Genomic DNA, 24,016 nt, shown 5'->3' with positions numbered 1-24,016 from the left:
CTCAATTTAGCCCTATTCCTCAGCTTGGAGTCAACGCAATTGAGGGGTAAGGGGGTTGGCAGTGGTAATAAATCATTGGGCTTTTTTCTCAGCTTTATCTTTGCCTCATACCTTCATCAAGCCACCCTAGACCCTCCTCTAGCAGCTCCAAGCCCCTTTTGTTTGTTGTCACTTCTATTTAAGCCTTTGCCTTAGGTACCAATTAGTGAAGTGATTATCTTAAAGTTGCCATTGTCAATGCTTTGGAGAACGCCTTGCCTTTTGACCAAGCTGGTGAGGGAATTGGTAAGTTAAAGGTGAACTCTGCATGATCAAGTTGTCAAAACAGCTTGAAAACTGCCGTTTTAATGCACCTTTCACAAGGATGTGCAACTCTATACTTAAGTGGCCAGTTTTGTTTTTAAGTGACGATCCACGTGGAGAAAATACTTCCAGGATTTCAATTTCGAAACAATTGAAATTCTCCTGCTCTTAGAGTGTTAGCTCCTGTGTGTGTGAAATACAGCTGGTCACTTCTCCCTGTGGTGCTGACTCTTCACTCACAGACCGGGCATCATTTGAGATGTTTGACAGAACATTCTGAGGAAATGGAAATGATGAAATCACTTTGAATTCAACAGTAGAATGATAGGCCATTTAATGCAGCCTTAATCTTGTGGCTCAGTTGGTGTGGTGTAATATTAGGCTTGCCTTCTACCTTCCAAATCCCTTTACAGTATAAACTAGCAAATTAAGACTTACCCTGAAAATGACTGTGTGCTACACTACAAGAAAGGTAGAATGCTCCAGGAGCAGCACAGATAGAGGTAGTAACATTTTGCCATCTGGCAAAGCCACTAGACCAGATGGATTCATTAATGACTTCTCTAAAGTATTTAATCAGACCTTACTGAAACACATGACTGGCATATTTAATTATCCTAAATTAACAGGACTTCTGCCAGATACAACCCTCCATGCTTGAGTCATACTCCTTGCTTAAAGAGAGGAGGAAAACAGGATGACTAGCTCCAGAAAGCTGGGTTTCACATAGACCCCTCTCATTAGTGAAACTTCTCATTAGGAAATTGTTGTGTTACAGTCTTAGGCAGTAATTCTTCTTTTTCAAAGAATGCACTGTAAGACTAGCCATGCTAATCAAATTCTTCTATCAGTAGCAATTATACTGATGAGAACCTCTTGGAGTTGATAAATCTGATATAGCCATCAGACAATCCTTCCCACTTCCTGCCTGTGGAAGACTTCTAAACCAACAGATGCCTTCTTGTGTAAGTTAATCCAATTTATATTTCTCCAGGATCACTTTTGTTTTAATCTTTGTATCAGAACAATGGAGACACAAAATTACAGAAAGCATGATAATGTAAATTTGCCCCTGCTCTAGTCTTTCCTATCTGCAATCTGCTTTTCAAAGGAACACTTCTAATTTTCATGACTATTCTCTCTAGTGGTTACTTCCACATCTCAAAACAGTATGGTTAATGGCTATTTCTTATTTTCTTTAGACATTTTGACTTCCTTTTAAGATACATGAGGATGTAGCTTAGGTATACCATTCCTACATCACTTTTCTTCTCCTCCTTGAGGGTTATTTTATTTTTTATTCCCTTAACGTTTACCTTTGTAGCTTTAGGTTATATTTTCATACCTTTTTATTTTTGGGATTGTCAACTAGAAACAGTATCTCTTGGCTCCTAACATATGATGAATGTATTAGTGACCTGAGTATTCCACTGAATGCTCCAGGGTTCTTTCACTCAATGTAATATTTTTGAGATTCATCCATGCTGTGAATGTCACTAGTTCCATTTCTGTTTATGGCTGAGAACAATTGCATTGCATGAATAGATGATAATCTATCCAGTCACTTGTTGTACGTGTGACCTATTTCCAATTTCTGGCTCTTGTAAATCTGTGAAGTCTTGTATGCAAGTCTTTGTTTAGACATTTCCTTTTTGTTTCTCTTGGATAAATTCCGAAGAGTGGAATTGCTAGATCATAATGGTATGCATATGTTTATAAGCAACTGCCAAAAGACTTTACAAAGTGATTTATCATTTTACATTTTCTGTTAGCAATATATATGCATTCCCGTTGCTCTGTGTCTTTAGCAACACTTGGTATTATCAGTCTTGTTAATTTTAGTTGTCCTTGACAATGTTCAAGTCTAGCATATTTTAAATTGTTGTGTTTTTATTAAATTGTAAGCATTTTTATATATTCTGAGTAGAAGTTTTGGTGATTTTGTTGTTTTTTTCTTTACATTCTCCTAGTCTGTGGTTTGCATTTTCATTTTCCTAATAGTGTCTATCAAAGACCAGAAGTTTTGATTTTTAAAGTCCAATTTCTCCTTCGTGTAATGGTTCATGCTTGTTTGTTCTCTAAGAGACCATTATCTTTCAGAGGTAACAAAGATTTTCTTATATTTTTTTCTATCAATTACTTGGTTTAGCTGTTACATTTTTTGTTTTTTTGCATATGGTAAAAGGGAAGAGTAAGGTTCACTTCTTTCCACATGGATACCTAGTTGTTCCAGCACTATCTGTTGAAAACCAATCCTTTCCCCTGATGAGTTATCTTAACACTTTTGCTAGAAATGAGTTGATAATATGTGTGGGTCTATCTATAGATTCAATTCTACACCATTGATTTGTATGTCTATCCTTATAGCAATATTCTGTCTTAATTCTAATTCCTTCTAATAAAGACTTTAAGCAGACCTTCTACTTTTATTAACATTTTTTCTGACATATACATGTATATATATACATATATATGTGCGTATGTATATATACATGTATGTATATATGTGTATATTTTTCCCAGTAGGTGAGTCCAGGTTCTCACTGTCCAGTCATGACTGGACTAAACTTCTAAACTGTTTCTCTTGCTTTAGATCTTTTCTTCTTAGGGAGGCATCTTCAGATAACTGATCTTGTACATTCCGAATGGTTTTTACCAGTTTAAGTCACAGAGAATAGTCTTATTTTTAAATTCAAGTGGAGTTCACCGTAGCTTTCTATGTACATGAGTTGCTCTGACTTAGAATGTCTGTTCCTGGCTGGGCGCAGTGGCTCATGCTTGTAATCCCAGCACTTTGGGAGGCTGAGGTGGGTGGATCACCTGAGGTCAGGCATTCGAGACCAGCCTGGCCCACATGGCGAAACCGTGTCTCTACTAAAAATACAGAAAATAGCTGGGCATGGTAGCACGTGCCTGTAATCCCAACTACTCGGGATGCTGAGGTGGGAGAATATCTTCAACCTGGGAGGTGGAGCTTGCAGTGAGCTGAGATCACGCCCTTGTGCTCCAGCCTGGGCAACAAGAGTGACTCCATCTCCAAAAAAAAAAAGAAAGTCCGTTTCTGGGGGTGAGGTAGGTTTCATGTGGGTCTATCACATGGCAGTTAATTAATAATAATACCACCTATATAGTGCTAGGTTTTAAGTGCTACTGTTTTTTGTTTTTATTATACTTTAGGTTTTAGGGTACATGTGCACAATGTGCAGGTTTGTTACATATGTATCCATGTGCCATGTTGGTTTGCTGCACCCATTAACTCGTCATTTAGCATTAGGTATATCTCCTAATGCTGTCCCTCCCCGCTCCCCCCACCCCACAACAGTACCCGGAGTGTGATGTTCCCCTTCCTGTGTCGATGAGTTCTCACTGTTCAATTCCCACCTATGAGTGAGAACATGCTGTGTTTGGTTTTTTGTCCTTGAAATAGTTTACTGAGAATGTTTTCCAGTTTCACCCATGTCCCTACAAAGGACATGAACTCATCATTTTTTATGGCTGCATAGTATTCCATGGTGTATATGTGCCACATTTTCTTAATCCAGTCTATCGTTGTTGGACATTTGGGTTGGTTCCAACTCTTTGCCATTGTGAATAGTACCGCAATAAACATATGTGTGCATGTGTCTTTATAGCAGCATGATTTATAGTCCTTTGGGTATATACCCAGTAATGGGATGGCTGGGTCAAATGGTATTTCTAGTTCTAGATCCCTGAGGAATCGCCACACTGACTTCCACAATGGTTGAACTAGTTTACAGTCCCACCAACAGTGTAAAAGTGTTCCTATTTCTCCACATCCTCTCCAGCACCTGTTGTTTCCTGACTTTGTAATGATGGCCATTCTAACTGGTGTGAGATGGTATCTGACTGTGGTTTTGATTTGCATTTCTCTAATGGCCAGTGATGATGAGCATTTTTTCACGTGTTTTTTGGCTGCATAAATGTCGTCTTTTGAGAAGTGTCTGCTTGTGTCCTTTGCCCACTTTTTGATGGGGTTTTTTTCTTGTAAATTTGTTTGAGTTCATTGTAGATTCTGGATATTAGCCCTCTGTCAGATGAGTAGGTTGCAAAAATTTTCTCCCATTCTGTAGGTTGCCTGTTCACCTTGACAGTAGTTTCTTTTGCTGTGCAGAAGCTCTTTAGTTTAATTAGATCCCATTTGTCAATTTTGGCTTTTGTTGCCATTGCTTTTGGTGTTTTAGATGTGAAGTCCTTGCCCACGCCTATGTCCTGAATGGTATTGCCTAGGTTTTCTTGTAGGATTTTAATGGTTTTAGGTCTAACATTTAAGTCTTTAATCCATCTTGAATTAATTTTTGTATAAGGTGTAAGGAAGGGATCCAGTTTCAGCTTTCTACATATGGCTAGCCAGTTTTCCCAGCACCATTTATTAAATAGGGAATCCTTTCCCCATTTCTTGTTTTTGTCAGGTTTGTCAAAGATCAGATAGTTGTAGATATGTGGCATCATTTCTGAGGGCTCTGTTCTGTTCCATTGATCTATGTCTCTGTTGTGGTACCAGTACCATGCTGTTTTGGTTACTGTAGCCTTGTAGTATAGTTTGAAGTCAGGTAGCGTGATGCCTCCAGCTTTGTTCTTTTGGCTTAGGATTGACTTGGCGATGCAGGCTCTTTTTTGCTTCCATATGAACTTGAAAGTAGTTTTTTCCAATTCTGTGAAGAAAGTCATTGGTAGCTTGATGGGGATGGCATTGAATCTATAAATTACCTTGGGCAGTATGGCCATTTTCACGATATTGATTCTTCCAACCCATGAGCATGGAATGTTCTTCCATTTGTTTGTATCCTCTTTTATTTCATTGAGCAGTGGTTTGTAGTTCTCCTTGAAGAGGTCCTTCACATCCCTTGTAAATTGGATTCCTAGGTATTTGATTTCTCTTTGAAGCAATTGTGAATGGGAGTTCACTCATGATTTGGCTCTCTGTTTGTCTGTGATTGGTGTACAAGAATGCTTGTGATTTTTGTACATTGATTTTGTATCCTGAGACTTTGCTGAAGTTGCTAATCAGCTTAAGGAGATTTTGGGCTGAGACAATGGGGTTTTCTAGATATACAATCATGTCATCTGCAAACAGGGACAATTTGACTTCCTTTTTTCCTAATTGAATACCCTTTATTTCCTTCTCCTGCCTGATTGCCCTGGCCAGAACTTCCAGCACTATGTTGAATAGGAGTGGTGAGAGAGGGCATCCCTGTCTTGTGCCAGTTTTCAAAGGGAATGCTTCCAGTTTTTGCCCATTCAGTATGATTGGCTGTGGGTTTGTCATAAATAGCTCTTATTATTTTGAGATACGTCCCATCAATACCTAATTTATTGAGAGTTTTTAGCATGAAGGGTTGTTGAATTTTGTCAAAGGCCTTTTCTGCATCTATTGAGATAATCATGTGGTTTTTGTCTTTGGTTCTTTTTATATGCTGGATTACATTTATTGATTTGCAGATGTTGAACCAGCCTTGCATCCCAGGGATGAAGCCCACCTGATCATGGTGTATAAGCTTTTTGATGTGCTGCTGGATTCGGTTTGCCAGTATTTTATTGAGGATTTTTGCATCAATGTTCATCAAGGATATTGGTCTGAAATTCTCTTTTTTGGTTATGTCTCTGCCAGGCTTTGGTATCAGGATGATACTGGCTTCATAAAATGTGTTAGGGAGGATTCCTTCTTTTTCTATCAATTGGAATAGTTTCAGAAGGAATGGTACCAGTTCCTCCTTGTACCTCTGGTAGAATTCGGCTGTGAATCCATCAGGTCCTGGACTCTTTTTAGTTGGTAAGCTATTGATTATTGCCACAATTTCAGAGCCTGTTATTGGTCTATTCAGAGATTCAACTTCTTCCTGGTTTAGTCTTGGGAGGGTGTATTTGTCGAGGAATTTATCCATTTCTCCTAGATTTTCTAGTTTATTTTCATAGAGGTGTTTGTAGTATTCTCTGATGGTAGATTGTATTTCTGTGGGATCGGTGGTGATATCCCCTTTTTCATTTTTTATTGCATCTGTTTGATTCTTCTGTCTTTTCTTCTTTATTAGTCTTGCTAGTGGTCTATCAATTTTGTTGATCTTTTCAAAAAACCAGCTCCTGGATTCATTAATTTTGTGAAGGGTTTTTTGTGTCTCTATTTCCTTCAGTTCTGCTCTGATTTTAGTTATTTCTAGCCTTCTGCTAGCTTTTGAATGTGTTTGCTCTTGCTTTTCTAGTTCTTTTAATTGTGATGTTAGGGTGTCAATTTTGGATCTTTCCTGCTTTCTCTTGTGGGCATTTAGTGCTATAAATTTCCCTCTACACACTGCTTTGAATGTGTCCCAGAGATTCTGGTATGTTGTGTCTTTGTTCTCGTTGGTTTCAAAGAACATCTTTATTTCTGCCTTCATTTCGTTATGTACCCAATAGTCATTCAGGAGCAGGTTGTTCAGTTTCCATGTAGTTGTGTGGTTTTGAGTGAGTTTCTTAATCCTGAGTTCTAATTTGATTGCACTGTGGTCTGAGAGACAGTTTGTTATAATTTCTGTTCTTTTACATTTGCTGAGGAGAGCTTTACTTCCAACTATGTGGTCAATTTTGGAATAGGTGTCATGTGGTGCTGAAAAAAATGTATATTCTGTTGATTTGGGGTGGAGAGTTCTGTAGATGTCTATTAGGTCCACTTTGTGCAGAGCTGAGTTCAATTCCTGGATATCCTTGTTAACTTTCTGTCTTGTTGATCTGTCTAATGTTGACAGTGGGGTGTTAAAATCTCCCATTATTATTGTGTGGGAGTTTAAGTCACTTTGTAGGTCACTCAGGACTTGCTTTATGAATCTGGATGCTCCTGTGTTGGGTGCATATATATTTAGGATAGTTAGCTCTTCTTGTTGAATTGATCCCTTTACCATTATGTAATGGCCTTCTTTGTCTCTTTTGATCTTTGTTGGTTTAAAGTCTCTTTTATCAGAGACTAGGATTGCAACCCCTGCCTTTTTTTGTTTTCCATTTGCTTGATAGATCTTCCTCCATCCCTTTATTTTGAGTCTATGTGTGTCTCTGCACGTGAGATGGGTTTCCTGAATACAGCACACTGATGGATCTTGACTCCTTTTCCAGTTTGCCAGTCTGTGTCTTTTAATTGGAGCATTTAGCCCATTTACATTTAAAGTTAATATTGTTATGTGTGAAACTGATCCTGTCATTATGATGTTAGTTGGTTATTTTGCTCGTTAGTTGCTGCAGTTTCTTCCTAGCCTCGATGGTCTTTACAGTTTGGCATGTTTTTGTAGGGGCTGGTACTGGTTGTTCCTTTCCATGTTTAGTGCTTCCTTCAGGAGCTCTTTTAGGGCAGGCCTGGTGGTGACAAAATCACTCAGCGTTTGCTTGTCTGTAAAGTGTTTTATTTCTCCTTCACTTATGAAGCTTAGTTTGGCTGGATATGAAATTCTGGGTTGAAAATTCTTTTCTTTAAGAATGTTGAATATCAGCCCCCACTGTCTTCTGGCTTGTAGAGTTTCTGCCAAGAGATCAGCTGTTAGTCTGATGGGCTTCCCTTTGTGGGTAACCCGACCTTTCTCTGTGGCTGCCCTTAACATTTTTTCCTTCATTTCAGCTTTGGTGAATCTGACAATTATGTGTCTTGGAGTTGCTCTTCTGGAGGAGTATCTTTGTGGTGTTCTCTGTATTTCCTGAATCTGAATGTTGGCCTGCCTTACTAGATTGGGGAAGTTCTCCTGGATAATATCTTGCAGAGTGTTTTCCAACTTGGTTCCATTCTCCCCCTCATTTTCAGGTACACCAATCAGACGTAGGTTTGGTCTTTTCACATAGTCCCAAATTTCTTGGAGGCTTTGTTTGTTTCTTTTTATTCTTTTTTCTCTAAACTTCCCTTCTCACTTCATTTCATTCATTTCATCTTCCATCAGCGATACCCTTTCTTCCAGTTGATCGCATCGGCTACTGAGGCTTCTGCAATCTTCACGTAGTTCTCGATACTTGGCTTTCAGCTCCATCAGCTCCTTTAAGCCCTTCTCTCCATTGGTTATTCTAGTTATCCATTCATCTAATTTTTTTTCAAAGTTTTTAACTTCTTTGCTATTGTTTTGAATTTCCTCTCGTAGCTCGGAGTAGTTTGATCATCTGAAGACTTCTTCTCTAAATTTGTCAAAGTCATCCTCCATCCAGCTTTGTTCTGTTGCTGGTGAGGAACTGTGTTCCTTTGGAGGAGGAGAGGTGCTCTGCTTTTTAGAGTTTCCAGTTTTTCTGCTCTGTTTTTTTCCCCATCTTTGTGGTTTTATCTACTTTTGGTCTTTGATGATGGTGATGTACAGATGGGTTTTTGGTGTGGATGTCCTTTCTGTTTGTTAGTTTTCCTTCTACCAGACAGGACCCTCAGCTGCAGGTCTGTTGGAGTTTGCTAGAGGTCCACTCCAGACCCTGTTTGGCTAGGTGTCAGCAGCGGTGGCTGCAGAACAGCAGATTTTCGTGAGACCACAAATTCAGCTGTCTGATAGTTCCTCTGGAAGTTTTGTCTCAGAGGAGTACCCAGCCGAGTGAGGTGTCAGTCTGTCCCTACTGGGGGGTGCCTCCCAGTTAGGCTGCTCGGGGGTCAGGGACCCACTTTAGGAGACAGTCTGCCTGTTCTCAGATCTCCAGCTGCATGCTGGGAGAACCACTACTCTCTTCAAAGCTGTCAGTCAGACAGGGACATTTAAGTCTGCAGAGGTTCCTGCTGAATTTTTGTTTGTCTGTGCCCTGCCCCCAGAGGTGGAGCCTACAGAGGCAGGTAGGCCTCCTTGAGCTGTGGTGGGCTCCACCCAGTTCGAGCTTCCTAGCTGCTTTGTTTACTTAAGCAAGCCTGGGCAATGGCAGGCGCCCCTTCCCCAGCCTCTCTGCCACTTTGCAGTTTGATCTCAGACTGCTGTGCTAGCAATCAGGGAGACTCCGTGGGCATAGGACCCTCCGAGCCAGGTGTGGGATGCAATCTCCTGGTGTGCCATTTTCCAGCCCCGTTGGAAAAGCGCAGTATTAGGGTGGGACTGACCCGATATTCCAGGTGCCGTCTGTTACCCCTTTCTTTGACTAGGAAAGGAAACTCCCTGACCCCTTGCTCTTCCTGAGTGAGGCAATGCCTTGCCCTGCTTTGGCTGGCACACAGTGCGCTGCAGCAACTGTCATGCACCCACTATTTGGCACTCCCTAGTGAGATGAACCCCGTACCTCAAACAGAAATGCAGAAATCACCTGTCTTCTATGTCGTTCAGGCTGGGAGCTGTAGACCGGAGCTATTCCTATTCGGCCATCTTGGCTCCACCCCGAAGTGCTACTGTTTTAATCACTGCTTTAGGATTTATTAAGTACTCATAGTACCCAATTTCTTTGAGGTAGGTACTGTTGTTATTCCCATTCTTATGGATGAGAAACTGGGGCACAGAGAGGATGAGTAATTTGCTGAAGGTGATATATGGGAAACTGTTCTTTTCCAGTAAGTGGAGGAGACAGGTTTCAGTGATGCACTTGTCACTGAACAAACAGGTCTCCAGGAGAAAAAAATTATGCATACGCATTAATAAACTTACACACTTTACTGATACAAATAATATATAATGCACAACTTTCAAATAATAAAATGTTATACTTTGTATTCCACATAGCCAATCAATTCTGATAGAATGCTTTCATTGATCTTTTTTTTCCTCTTTTTCTGAACTTGTATATCTGTGGTCAGTCTATGATTGCAGTTTAACCATGACTTGACAAAATCGAATGAGTAATATATTCTTGATTACCGTGTGGTTCAGCAAAGAAGTTGTTCACATCATTGGCAAATGATTAAAGTTCCAATATGTATATGTTTTACATTTTCCTTATTAATGTAAATAAAGCTATCAGCCCGACATTTGTTGGTCAATGATGTGAGAGAATATTGAGAACGTTTTCTCAATTTTATGTATTCAGCCATAGTGACACACTTTTATGTTTATTCTGCATTATCAACGTTTTATCCTATCTCTTAAGTCTAGACAATCAACAAAACAATAAATTAAGCCGTGATTTGTAGCACTTACTGATTTCCATGATGTAAATATACCCACTATGGCTGACTTCAAGCCACCAATGTGACATCATTGAAAATGGAGTTGGGAAGAGGTGTGGAGTAACACACCATCTACGGTATTTCTATCATATGGATAGAATAGCAATAAATAACCTCACAACTATAGACAACAGTGAAATGTAGTAAAATAATTACCAAGTGATGAGCTTTCAGTATGTATTACCTTTGCTTTTAATATAATTTATGTAATTGTAAATCTGTATAACATCTAACAGTGGCTGTGATTAACTGGTTTACAGAGTTGCTAAAACTTAATCAGTTTTTGGTGGCCAGTCTAAGCTGGCTCCAGTCATGCTACTGTATGGCTGTATTTTTAACCATTCTTTTATACGAAGGTATTGCTGGAATATAGTTTCATACCAGTAAGCATAGCATACAGTTATGGCAAGGTATTAAGTTTATTTTACTAAATCACATTCTCATTAGATGCACCACTCATCAAGCTTGTTAAAGTCCAGTTTTAGGGACCCCCCTGCTAAACTATGGATTATGCGAGTTCTGTGGGGTTCATACAATTCAGGAAAATGGCGATGGATTTTGGTGTTTTGTCCGTGTTGCTGTCGTTCCTGTTTATGCTGCCCAAGCCCACCTGGAAGGCAAGGCTCTCTCTGTGGTGTCGAGATCACAGTTGTGGTGGGCTACTCAAGTGCTAAGCGCATCTCTTGGGACCAGGACTGGAACACAGCCATCCCCATCTGAGGTTCCACTACCTCCAGGCCACTGTGTTCAAATCAGGCCTGCCTCTGCCTTTTCTGCCTTTCAGATGAACATCCACTGAGGTTGGGTCACTCCCCCTTGAACCTCCAAAGCAGCAACCTCCCCTTCTGTCCTCAGACAATGCAACCTAATTTTTTGATGTGCGTCTGCCTCTGACATGGGAAAGCTGCTCTCAAGGTTATCTTCAGGGCAGGGAGGGAGAAGGCTTTCGTGCTTTCTTGCTGAGACCTTTTTTTAAAAAAACAACAACAACAAAAAAACTAAACATATAAATTATTACTGAGAGAATCACTGAAGCAGCCTGGGCAAAAGTGAAATGAGGCTTAAGAATTACGAACATTTTTAAAATGCTGCACTTGGAACGAGTGCTCATAAAATTTTTTGCGTCAAGGAATCAAGAATGATTAGTATTGATTAGTATTTTTGTTGTTGTTGTTAAACTTCATAAGCAAGGCTGTTTCCTTCCAGGACCCTTTGGATTTTCTTCTTTTACACAAGATGTTTGGAAATCTTCCTGATCTCATCTGACATCAGGAAGCCATGCTTTTCCCTCCTGGCATGCTAGAGAAACAAATCAATTTCTTCTCCCAGTTAGGTTGATGAAAGTCCTTCTCTGCAGTGCTTTCTATTGCTATGGTAACAATATGGGATTTCCCAAAAGAACTAGGCTTATATTATTAAAAAACAGTTCTTTCAAAACTTGATCCTTTTTTTGTTGCCATATGTAAAATACAATAAATGGAATAAACTGAGTACCAAAGGAAAAACAGTGACACCAAACCTTTTTATGTAGGTGTGGAATGAGACTTTCATTGTGTTGAGACTCTCAATGAACAGGAGTCAACTATGAAAGTTTTAATATTGTGACAGTGCTGTCGTAACTAAAATAACTTGCAAAAGTTGCAAGTTTTCTTAGAAAAGCAAATAATTAAATATATGGACTCTTAATTGGCAGATAGACTTAAAATAGAGATAAGTGGTGTCCGTACTTCCAGTCATAACATGGTAAAGAAGATGACAAGAAGCCCGGGGTAGAACAAGCATTTTGTGTGATGGTAGCACTCTCCGCTTCTGTGACCCCCTCTATAGAAGGACACAATAGTTGGCCATTTCTCATGAGATCTTATCAAAAGCCCAGGAATTCAGGGGACAGGGTTCTTTCCATCACAGCCCTTTAATTATATACAAAGACCTGACCTTTTAATCTGCTGGTTGACTAACAGCGTGGCTGGAGGGTGACTTCTGAGGCTCAGAGCACTCAGAAGGGAGCAAAGAGCAATTTTGAGGTAGGTAGAAAAGGATGGACTTGGTTTCATTTGGGGAAAATTCAAACATAATACTCACCTGTCATTTAAAATGCTTCTAAACTAAAATTCCAAAGATGTGTGGAATTTTGTTTATTAAATAAGTACTTATTAAATCTGTAACTCCACCATTATTGATACCTTATATTCTCTTGCAAATCTAATGAGTAAAGTTTGTGAGCTTTTCTCCTTTTTTGAGGCTTAACATGTGCTTTTGAAATGACATGACAAATTTAAAATAGAAGTAAATGCCATTTGGCTGTGCCCTGGATGAGACATGGATGGCATTTGGCTGTGCCCTGGATGAGACATAACACTCTGGTGAAAGGAGTGGAGTTTCTGGGAAGTTGATGGGAAAGGTAACAAATAGTAAAGTGAATAAAGGTGGTTCTCTGTTCTTGCTATTCTTGACATGGACATAGATAAATGGTAATATTATGAGTCCCTCTAAGCAATCATGTTGCATCAAGCCAGAGAGGTGATGTCAGAGACTCTGGCTCATGAAAGGAGAAAAAGCTCACTTTCTTAATGTACCCAAATGGCAAAGGAGGACTGGAGAAAGGGCTGTAAAGAAATGGTTTAACAAACAGTGTGAAGGAACTTCTGGCAAGAAAAAAAAATTGCAATGTGAACTTTTTAGTAAATGTGATAAATTTATGGACTTCAATATGAATGAAAAGAACAATAACCAGCATAAAAATACTTTAAATCCAAAATGTGAGGTGTTTTGGGGTAGCGCTGCTAATTGAGTAACTAAGGCTGGTAAGTTATTTGAAGACTTGTTGAAATCTGTTTATTCCATTCCCCCCAACCCCGTCATTCAAAGAACTGAAATAAATCAGGAATTACGGAATTAGAACAACTGCTCGGAGCAGCGATTTATTATTTGCTTCTGGATGCTTCAGAATCTCAAGAATCTACCAAGTATCTCAAGGATTTTAAAATAGAAGCTGTGATCACAGCAAAATAGTTTAATTTATATCTCTTGAAAGTGTTTCTGGCCTTCCAGGGGAAATATGCTCATTCTTCATTTTCTAGTCCCTGGGTAGAACCTGTTTCCTATTGCAGGGGGGAGAGGCAATATGGCAGCCAAGATGGTTGGCACCATTCACTCCCTCTTCAGGTATTTTGTTAATGCTTACTCTGCTGTATGATGTTCCAGGAACTGTTTAGAATGATGGAAGACAGCCCCCGCCCTCACGGAGCATACAATCTAGTCAATCCTCTTCTTCCTAGCCTTTAGAGCTCCAGATGTGATGCTAACCTGAGCAGTCTGCTTGGTTTCCCCACTAAAAATTGGATAGAGGTAGGCCATCTTTTCCCAGGATCAGGCTCATAGGCTTCAAACTTTACTGTAGCCAGGCTCTGTGAGTTACAAACCTCGTCGCCCACACAAAATCTTCTGTCAACTTTAATGTGCCCAGGCTTGTTCTTGAGACTCAAACATACTAAGCATTTCCCCCTCTGTTCTCACCCCCAATAGCTCTTGACTCTTCTTTATCCCCTCTACCCATATCTTCCCTCACTGTCTCTCCATGGTCCCTAACTGACCACCTTGCCTCTCCTAACACCCCTCACAGATCTGTCCTTACCCCTGCATTTCATCACTGCTAGGATTACCTTCCTAAATTATGGAACTGTTTATTCTGTGTCCTGCTGAAAATAGGCAGTGGTACCCTAATTTCCTGGCCTGGCTAAGACAGCTTTCAAGAGCTGCCCCTGCCTGCCTGACCCATCTCATTTCCTGCCATTCTCTGTAAGACTGAAACTGTGGATGACATTGTCTTTTCACATGACTCTCCTTTGCACCTTGTCTTTCATATGAACTCGTGTCTTCCTTAATGTCCTGGGCAGCTGGTCACTCCATCCTCCATCTTTCTCCATCCTCCATCTTTCTTTGTTACTGTGTATATATATTGACATATTGTAATTACTTCTTTACATGTCTCTTTCCTCTGAAAGTGGGCTCCTTGAAAGACAGCAGTATGATTTCTGTTTATATATCTATGGCACTGTCCCTGACATATCATAGGTCCATAAGGGCCTGCTGAATAAGTGAATGAGCTAGAATATACTGGTTTGTCAACAAACGGTTTTTAGCCTGCATCCATCTGCTCAGCTTAATGAGCAAACATGGCATGCCATAATCTTGCAGTTTTCTGGGACATCTGGATGCTTTGAAATACCAGGTGTGTCTCAACAAAATTGAGATTGGGAGGGTCTTTTCTTATTGATCATCTCTCACCAACTGAATGCTGAAGTGTTCTACAACCTTAAAAAGTTAAAAGCTTCTAGCATTCACCTATTTTGAAAAGCTACCCTTCTATATGGGTTATCTTTCTGTATTACTTGCTTATGAAGATTCCCAAAGATATATTTTCCAGCAAGCACTTTTCAGATGTCCAACGTGGATTTAAAGTACATATTTTATTTTCAGAAGCCATATTATATTCACACAGGCATGTTTATGTTGGTTATAGATATATAATGCTAATTACACAAAAGACAAAATTTGTATTCAGTGTTCGCTCTGTGCCAGGCACTCTAAGTACTCGAGATTCACTATATCATCTATTTTCTGTATTATCTCTATTTTTAGATGAGGAAACTGAGGCAAAAGATGAAATAATTTGTCCAAAGAACCAGAGATAGTAAGCGCGGCCAACATGCAAATCCGGTGTCTGATGTCAGAACATACACTCTCATTAACATCATGCTAAAAACTTTAAAAAAAAAAAAAAAGTCTACTTCCATTTACTCTGTTAAGCAGATGTTGAAAATTGAAATGGGAAAATTTCTATTTGTTTATTGTATAAGCAGAAGTTTATACAATTAGCTAGTTTGCTATATAGGTAAGGTGCTCTTGATTCCCAACATCTATTTTTTAGAAAGGCGCAACATCTGTACACAATGAATTTAAAACATTAGGGTGATTTTTTTTTTTAATCTAGGAAAAATACTTCTCAACAGCTACTGACTCCTTAAAATACCAGTTGGTATTTGACGAAGTTTCATTTTTATCAAACTACAGAGAAAAATTCCTATACAAACCACAATTGTAATTTGTAGTTCTTTGGTGTCACAGTGATCTATGTAATATGGAAAATCTATAGCAACAGACACAGAAACAGCACATGACTCTGGGACCCATTCATGCTTTGTGAAATCCTAATGAGGATAGTATCCAGCGCTTCTGCAAGCAGGTTTAATTCCAAGAAGAGACCCTTCCTCTAGTAACAACATTTTAAAAAAAAAAAAGTCAAAAGCTAACTTGAAAACAAGTAATATTTTGAAAATCAATAATTAGATTTCACAACATAAAGCAATTATAAAACGATACAGACGATTTTAAATTGAATAATTACAATCACAGCAGCACCTAATTTTCAAGGTAACCAGTGGGTAAGACCAAATGAGATTGTCAGACTGTGCTAAGCCTCTCTGCTAAAGTGAACATTTCAATTAGACAAATCAAGTAATTAATTTCTTTGGGGACAGTTCAGACTCTTTCTCTTGAGATCACCTTGTTAGATAATTTAAATGAGAAACAGATTTGGATAAAAGGTGATCAGTGTTTTCTTCAGTTGGAAGATGTGAAAAGAAACCTTTTCTCTTTCAGCCTTGCCTTACACCCAGACAGAACTCTCGTTGCAACTGGCCAAGTCGGGAAGGAGCCATATATATGCATATGGGATTCCTATAATGTCCAAACTGTGTCTATTCTTAAAGATGTCCATACACATGGAGTTGCCTGCCTGGCTTTTGACTCAGATGGACAGGTGTGTATCTTTTTTTTTTTTTTACTTGTTTTATTTAATGACTTCTCACAATTCACTTAAAACTATAATATGAATAGCCGGTAGACTCAAAGTCCATCAACCCTTGCTGATTCTCCTGGCACAGTCTCCTAGAATTTTTCACCTGCTTTTTCCTCTTTAAAGCTATGGCACTAATACCAAGCTCTGGATAGGCCTTGGTTTTGGTTCCCCTAGTCCCACCATCTGGTTAAAAAGCCTCCATAAAAGAAGTCATGAATTCATGCTGATCAGGTTCACCATAGCCTAGTAATTCTACTTTGTTGTCTATTGTTAGCTTCCTGTTTGGAATAAGGGCTGGACCAAGCCTTATTCACAGACCTCAAGCCCTGAGCATGTCTGTAGTACCTCTTGCTTTCAAAAGATGACATCACCTCCTAATAATCCACTGAGAAGATTATCCTTGACTCTTTACCTTGACGTCACTTTTAGCTGCTTCTCCTTGTCCTCTCCCAATTCAATCTATCATCAATTCCTGGGTATTCATGTTTCTTTACAATAACTGACATCCTCTCCTTTCCATTCTTTCTGCCACTGTCCTTTAAGTGCTGATAAGTCAATGTCATATCTGACTTAGTTTAATCTCTTAGTCTCCTCACAGGCAATTTCTTGCTAATGCATTTCATCAACTGAAAACGGTGTGAAAGCATTGTTTAAAACCAATAAGAGCTTGGAGTACCCAATGAATAAAGTCCACACTTTGTAGGTGGGCATTCTATTTTAGCCAACTTTTCTAGACTTTTATCCGTTGTACCCTTGTAGTCGAATTGGACAAATCTGCAAGACTCCTATACCAGACCCTGCACGTTTGTACCTCTGGGTCCTTCCTCAGTCTGTCCTGTCCACCTGAAGTGTCCTGCTCACCCTTTTGCCCATTGAAGTGATTGAGTCTCCAAAGGTTTTCACAAAGCCTTGCCACTCCCTCTCAACAATGTTTTCTTCTTTTGACCTACAGCAACACTTGGCAGAAAAGATAGGTCGATACGTTCTAGAAAAGAAAGTAAAAACGGAGGGGTCATTCCTGGCTCTGGCTGCATTCATCTCCTCCCTAAGCCCGGGCCTTTTCTCCCCATCTCCCCAACTGCCTCCGTTTCCTTTGCCACCCTTCCTCTGTCTCTCTCACCCTCCGTGTTTCTGCCTGTTAATTCCTTCAATCTAATTTTTGACAAGTTTCAGAGTTAATTCTGTAAGTTGGTGCCATGCAAAGATGTGTGAAATTATTCATAGAGGCTTAACTGAAAGTCTGTAGGAAATTCAGTGGATTATAGGAGTTAACCTGGTTTGAGTCACTTTTGAAAAACAATTAGCATTTACTTGCTGTTTTCTATTTTAGGAGAGCATCAATCACTAGTCATCTAGTTTTCTAGAACTAGATTCACTACATTTGTGGATCCCTGGAATATATGTTCTTTATTTTACTCCTCTGTAATCTCATCCAGTTAGTTTAATGCATACATTCCCTTTTATGGCTAAAGAGACAATAGCTGGATGCTAGTATTTGTTCAGGCTTGCAGTTATATTGACTGCCTGAATAAACTGAAGTGAATCAGAATCCATACACATGTACAAGTGTAAATGTATGCTTCTGTCTGTACTGCTATGCACCTTCTCTAATCTGATTTTGTTACTCAAGCAAGCATTCTTTGTCAATTTGTTCTGAAGTGTCACAAGAAAATGTAATGCAGCAGAGGGAAATCCAGCTTTAACTTAGTTTTTGTCCATGTTAATTTATGTTAGAATCCTAGCTATTCTCCTTTAGGTTTCATTTTGAAGGATGGTGGTGGGGGTGGATTGCACGGTACTTAACTGTCAGGTGAGAGAAATAACCTCTTATATGTTAGCCATGATGGATTTCGTGGCTTGTTGATGACTATTGCTTCAGGTCCGCCTTACTCCCTGGACAGAGTTCACTGGAATCGAATGATATTTAGAAGTGACAAATAGCCCATCACCTCACAATCAACAAAAGGCAATAAAAATGCTTTTCAGGTAGCTATGGGACCTGTCACTACAGATGAACAAAACAGGTTCTTTTCAGCTTTTTCTCCATCAAAAAATGTGGGTTTTACTTCAGTGCCCCTATTTGTGTTAACTGCTTTTTTTTCTCTTAAAAAGAATAAGGTGAATGGAATTCACCCATTCAAATTTTCTTACCAATAAAAATACAGCCACATCTTATTTCCATTGCTGAAACCCTCAATTAAAAAATTACAGCAAAGACATTTCTTAAGGACACATTAAAAAACCCTCAACGATGTGTGTTACGTTAAAAATTCCTAATGGAAGCCATCTTTAGTGAAGAAACCTGAAGAATCCCTGCATAACAGCACATATATACATTTAACCATATGTGGCTGTCTGCTTCATCCACACGGTGAGTGTGCGCATACACAGGCACACTCTCAAATGTACTCAGTACTCACACACTCTTACACTTGGGGAATACCATATTTTTAAAACCCTTTTATTTTACATCACTTGACCCATACAACAATCCAATAAAGTAGAAGGAATGAATATTTTTTATACCCATTGTACAAATGAGAAAACTGAGATTTAAGGAGGTTAATTTTGCAAGGTCTTATGTCTGGCTACTTAAAAGTGAAAAGAAAAGCCAAATCTACTTATAGTTCAGATTTCTTACACAATGCTGTCTCCTTATAAGTGATATCCTGCAAGAAACTCTGATTTTGGTATGACTGTTGCCTGTTTTTCACACTTTTGGTTTTGTATATAATCATGTGGGTTGCATTTTATTCTTCCTTTAAGGACAGGTTCTGACCTGACCCCAAGGAATTTAGGCTGGGAGGTGAAGTACCAGATTACTTCTACTTAGATTATATTATCTTTTAGTCACCTTAAATGTTTGTAAAATTATAGAAAACTAAAAATTAATGTTCATTTATTCTATTTGTCAAACCCTTAAATTGTAGCAGTTTGAAGCTTTTAGACTATAGAATCCTGGGTTCTATTAAATCTCACATTAAGATTTTACCTAAAAATTTTAAGTTATAAATTCCAGATGCTGCTTTCAGGTTCTGTTTCTGTAGTTTCTATTGACTTATCAGAGATTTCCTGAGAGTTTACATGTGTGTTTCTTACACTTAAAAAGGATAAAGGAGCTGTAGCTCTTAGGTTTTTGAAATTTCAGCATATACTAATGGAAATCATCTATTGTGATATTTTTAGTTTGGGGTTTAAGATGGGTTTTGAGAGATTGGTTTGTTATAAGAAATTCAATGCCTAACCTATAGTAAATAGTAACTATTTCTTAATGTGTCAATAAGTCTTCCCATCCCTTTTGGGTACTAAATTATTGTTCTTATTCTTAGCGTTTAGCCTCTGTGGGGTTGGATGCCAAAAACACAGTCTGCATTTGGGACTGGAGGAAGGGAAAACTTCTGGCCTCAGCCACCGGCCATTCTGACAGGGTAAGAACTTATTGGATGAAGCTGTGCAGATTTCAGAACTTGGGGGGACTTGTGATATCGCTTCTTAGACTTCTAATATTTTCAAAAGTAAATTTTTCATGTATACATTTTTCCTATTAAACTTATAAACATCTTCTTTTTTCGTGATTAATAGCTAACTGTTTTAATGTGCTTTTGGTGATCCAGTACTTTATATGAATTGTTACTGCTTTTCATAGGCAAAGCAAATTTTTGATGCTGGCATTTTACTACTTTATGAAATCAAAATGGAATTGAATTTGAAATTATGTGTAGTTTAGATGTATTCATTTAGAAATGGAAATGGTTGTTAGAAAATAGTCACAAAATATGATTACATGGGTAAGCATTTTGATTTTGAATGAGTGTAATGACAACTTTGTGATTCTTCGTTGTATTTGAGAACATTGAATGTGGTCTGCTTACTCCTGTTGAAGTCAGTGTGATCAGAACTGATAATTCCATGTAGTCTTAGGGGATGAAGAGGGTATATACATAAAACTGGTCAGAACTCTAATTTGCCAGTGTCTTGCATAATTAAAATAATTTGACTCCTTTATTATCTTGGTTTCTCTAGTTTAAACAAGGAATTTGCATGACTGTTTTACTTGAATTCCTAGTTGTTTTGTATTTCTGCACAATGTAAGTGTTCATGTAGAACAGGCGTGTCCAATCTTTCGGCTTCCCTGGGCCACACTGGAAGAATTGTCTTGGGCCACACATAAACACCAACACTAATGATAGCTGATTTGCTAAAAATAAAATAATCTCATAATACCTTAAGAACATTTACAAATTTGTGTTGGGCTGCATTCACAGCCATCCTGGGCTGTGGGTTGGACAAGCTTGATGTAGAATGAGGCTCTAATTAAACATGAAATTCACTGTCTCTTGCTTAGAAGGAACTCTAAAAAAAAAAAAAATTTAAGTACGAATGGCACGTTCACCTATGGAGGTTTGTAGGGAGAAGACCCCACAGATGTTGCAAATTCTACTCCAGGATCAAGTCTTCAGAAAGCTCAGGAGTGACCAACAGTAGAACCTCAGTACTGTAAGAGGCCTGGTACCCCTCTCGTCCAGTAGTTCCCGATCCTGGCTACAGATAGAATCCCCTGGGGAGACTTCACAGCATATATATATACACTCATATATAATATTTTATCTGAGTTATTCTGCATTTACTACTTCTGTTTCTGAATCATTTTATATAGTCTGACCTGAACTAGTATATTGTCTGTCAGAATTTTTGGCCTTATCACCTTGGAAAAAGTAGAAAACTTAAGTTACAGTTTAAACCGGTAAAATCTCCTTACTTAGAAAAATAGACTAATGTAATCACTTTGGCTTGTATAGAAACAGCTTTTATTGTTAAATTATTACTGTTAAACTAAATTTGGCCTCAGCTGCCCTCCATATAGCAAGTCTCTACAAAATCAACTGCAACCTAGCTTGGTAAGTGACCAAACTGAAAATTTAGGTGTATACTTCTGTAACAAATAGCTGAGTGGCAGCCAGCTTCAGCCAATGGCAGGCTGCCACCTATTGAGACCATGCCCAAATAAAGCAAATTCGGAGCTGAAACTAGGAAAGCTGTTTCTGTACCTCAGTTCATTTTTCCCGGCATACATATGCCTGCCCAGTTGCAGAGCAGAGCTCTCTAAACCTCTTCTGGTTCTGAGGGCTGCCCAATTTGCAAACAGTTCTTTGCTCAATTCAACTCTGTTAAAACTTTAGATAAATTGAACACTACTGGATATCATGTGACTTGCCTGTATGTTTCAGTGACTGTGCATGCCCTATTGCTGTGCTACCGCTTTCCAGTAAGGGTGAAATGTAAAAAGTATAATAGGACTATAGTGATGAGTCTGTAATCTTAGGATGTTTTGATGAAATGCTTTATTTGGAAGAATGTTCCCCCAGACTGCATAATCTGTGTCACACATAATTTTGCTCTTTATTACTGATACCAGTATGAATTATTGACTGCTTATGGTTAACTTCAAGATTATCTTCAAGATTATTTTAGTGGCACTAAAATACTTAATCCATTACATTTATATAATGAATGTTTTATACCCTGCAAAATGACTTTATATACCTTATCTTCATTGACCTTAACAAAACTTGAGGTGGTATTATCCACTGTAGAGAAGATGAGGTTAAGGTTAGAGATGCTCAGACTTGCCTGAGCTTGAATGGCTGAAATGGATACTTGGACCAAGTACTTTTTCTTCAGTGCTCTTTCCGGGGACCATAATTGCTTCTTTATATGTGATGAAAAGTTAGTGGTCTAGGTTATTTCTCTGGTCTAGACTTTGTCCCTGACAAGTAGTCCTTCCCTTTGTATCAGTGTGTCATAGAATGTGGCCCATGGGTCTGCCTCCATCAGAATCTCCTGTAGTCTGTTTAAAGTGTGGGGTATCTGGGCCCAATTCCAGAGCCACTAAATGAGAGCATCTCAGATGGGCCCTCGAAATACCTGTTTTAAGCAGTTGCTATGGGCAATTTGATTCTCAGGATTGACCTTTTCCTTCTTGTCTCTGGAATGGAAATAGAACTACCTGCAAACTGTCTGGTAGCTCTTGTTAAAGAGTGACAAATAGGCCCGGCACGGTGGCTCATGCCTGTAATCCCAGCACTTTGGGAGGCCAAGGCAGGTGGATCACGAGGTCACAAGATTGAGACCAGCCTGACCAATATGGTGAAACCCCATCTCTACTAAAAATAGAAAAATTAGCTGGGTGTGGTGGCACGTGCCTATAGTCCCAGCTACTCGGGAGGCTGAGGCAGGAGAATTGCTTGAACCTGGGAAGCGGAGTTTGCAGTGAGCCGAGATTGCGCCACTGCACTCCAGCCTGGGACAGAGCGAGACTGTCTCAAAAAAAAAAAGAATGACAGGCTGGGCGCGGTGGCTCACGCTTGTAATCCCAGCACTTTGGGAGGCTGAGGCGGGCGGATCACGAGGTCAGGAGATCGAGACCACGGTGAAACCCCGTCTCTACTAAAAATACAAAAAAATTAGCCGGGCGTGGTGGCGGGCGCCTGTAGTCCCAGCTACTCGGAGAGGCTGAGGCAGGAGAATGGCGTGAACCCGGGAGGCGGAGCTTGCAGTGAGCCGAGATTGCGCCACTGCACTCCAGCCTGGGTAACAGAGCGAGACTGTCTCACAGTCTATAATAATCACAGAAAAAAGAATGACAAATAGTAGTTGCAGATGTATTTTCAGTTCATTGGATAATTGAAAATATAATAGTATGTTGGGTCAGATTAAAATGATATCCTGAGGGACTATTTAAGTTAGTGTCAGATAAATCCCTCTGCCTTACATTTAGGAATATTAACTTCTGTGATTATTAGAGACTGTTGGCCACACTAAATTGTAGTTAACTATTGAATGTTTTCCTAGCTAAGAAGCATTTTATAATTCTTTAGATTTCTATTGAAAAGCTATCTCCAAAGTGTTAGCACTGTGGAGAGCTATTGAAAAATTTGATCAAAAATTTATCCTAAATTGTCCATTTGTTTATCCCAAATGGACAAAATTAAAAATATGACACCAGTTTGTTCTAAATAATTCTGGTAAGTTCTCTCTCTACTCAGGCCTTAAGGTGAGTAGACATGAGGTGATAACGTGTGTTACTTCCTGACTCATTGCAAGCCAAATCTTCCATTTTTATTCTGTGCAGGTAACATTGTGTTCTAAATGTTAGGGTAGAGTCTCGGCAGTTGGACTAGTATTGGGAAAAGGCAAAAACATATCAAATGATCAACATGGGAACTTTCAATGTTTTGAACAGATTTTTGATATTTCCTGGGATCCGTATCAGCCAAACAGAGTGGTTAGCTGTGGAGTAAAACATATAAAGGTAAAGTTTTTTGTTTTTTGATTTTGGTACCTTGAGTGCAAATAATTTTAGGTGTTTGTATAGATAATTTGATGTTGAGAGACTGCTAGACTTTACATTTTTTTTCTTTAATATAGTGCCCTCTTACCTGTTTCTCTGCTCCTGAAGCAAACTAACATCAGCTGATGGGGCTCTCTCTTAGAAATGCAAAGTAATGACAATCAAGTGAAGTGCTCAGCAGGCAACTGAAAAGGAAATTTTATGTTAATTAAATATCTAACTGAAGACTCATAATACGTGTGGGATTGCATGTTTTAAAACAGTGCTGATTTTAATGTTGTGAACTAAGTTTTTCCATTATAATGAATATTTACATATTTGCATGTCAACACTTTGACATGTTATGTTCCCTTAAAAGAAAGCTGTCATGTTGCGCTCTACATGGAAATAGAGGAATTCACAGTACAAACCTATCTGGACC

General features: G+C 39.0%; 1 protein-coding gene across 2 annotated transcripts in view; it reads left to right on the top strand.

Moving 5' to 3' along the window:
• EML6 (EMAP like 6) overlaps positions 1-24,016 on the top strand; it is a 272,017-nt gene that overhangs the window by 89,603 nt on the left and 158,398 nt on the right. For both annotated transcript variants that reach the window (XR_009210040.1, XM_032176630.2), the window contains exons 3-5: positions 16,046-16,205; positions 19,574-19,672; positions 23,488-23,556. Coding sequence is in view for 1 of the 2 variants with exons in the window: in XM_032176630.2 (XP_032032521.1) it covers positions 16,046-16,205; positions 19,574-19,672; positions 23,488-23,556 (328 nt within the window). In the remaining variant the exon portion in view is untranslated. The remainder of the gene's footprint in view (positions 1-16,045; positions 16,206-19,573; positions 19,673-23,487; positions 23,557-24,016) is intronic.

The sequence above is a fragment of the Hylobates moloch genome, unplaced genomic scaffold (assembly GCF_009828535.3).
Source record: "Hylobates moloch isolate HMO894 unplaced genomic scaffold, HMol_V3 SCAFFOLD_15, whole genome shotgun sequence".
Lineage (NCBI taxonomy): Eukaryota > Metazoa > Chordata > Mammalia > Primates > Hylobatidae > Hylobates > Hylobates moloch.
This window is presented reverse-complemented; position numbering and strand designations above follow the sequence as displayed.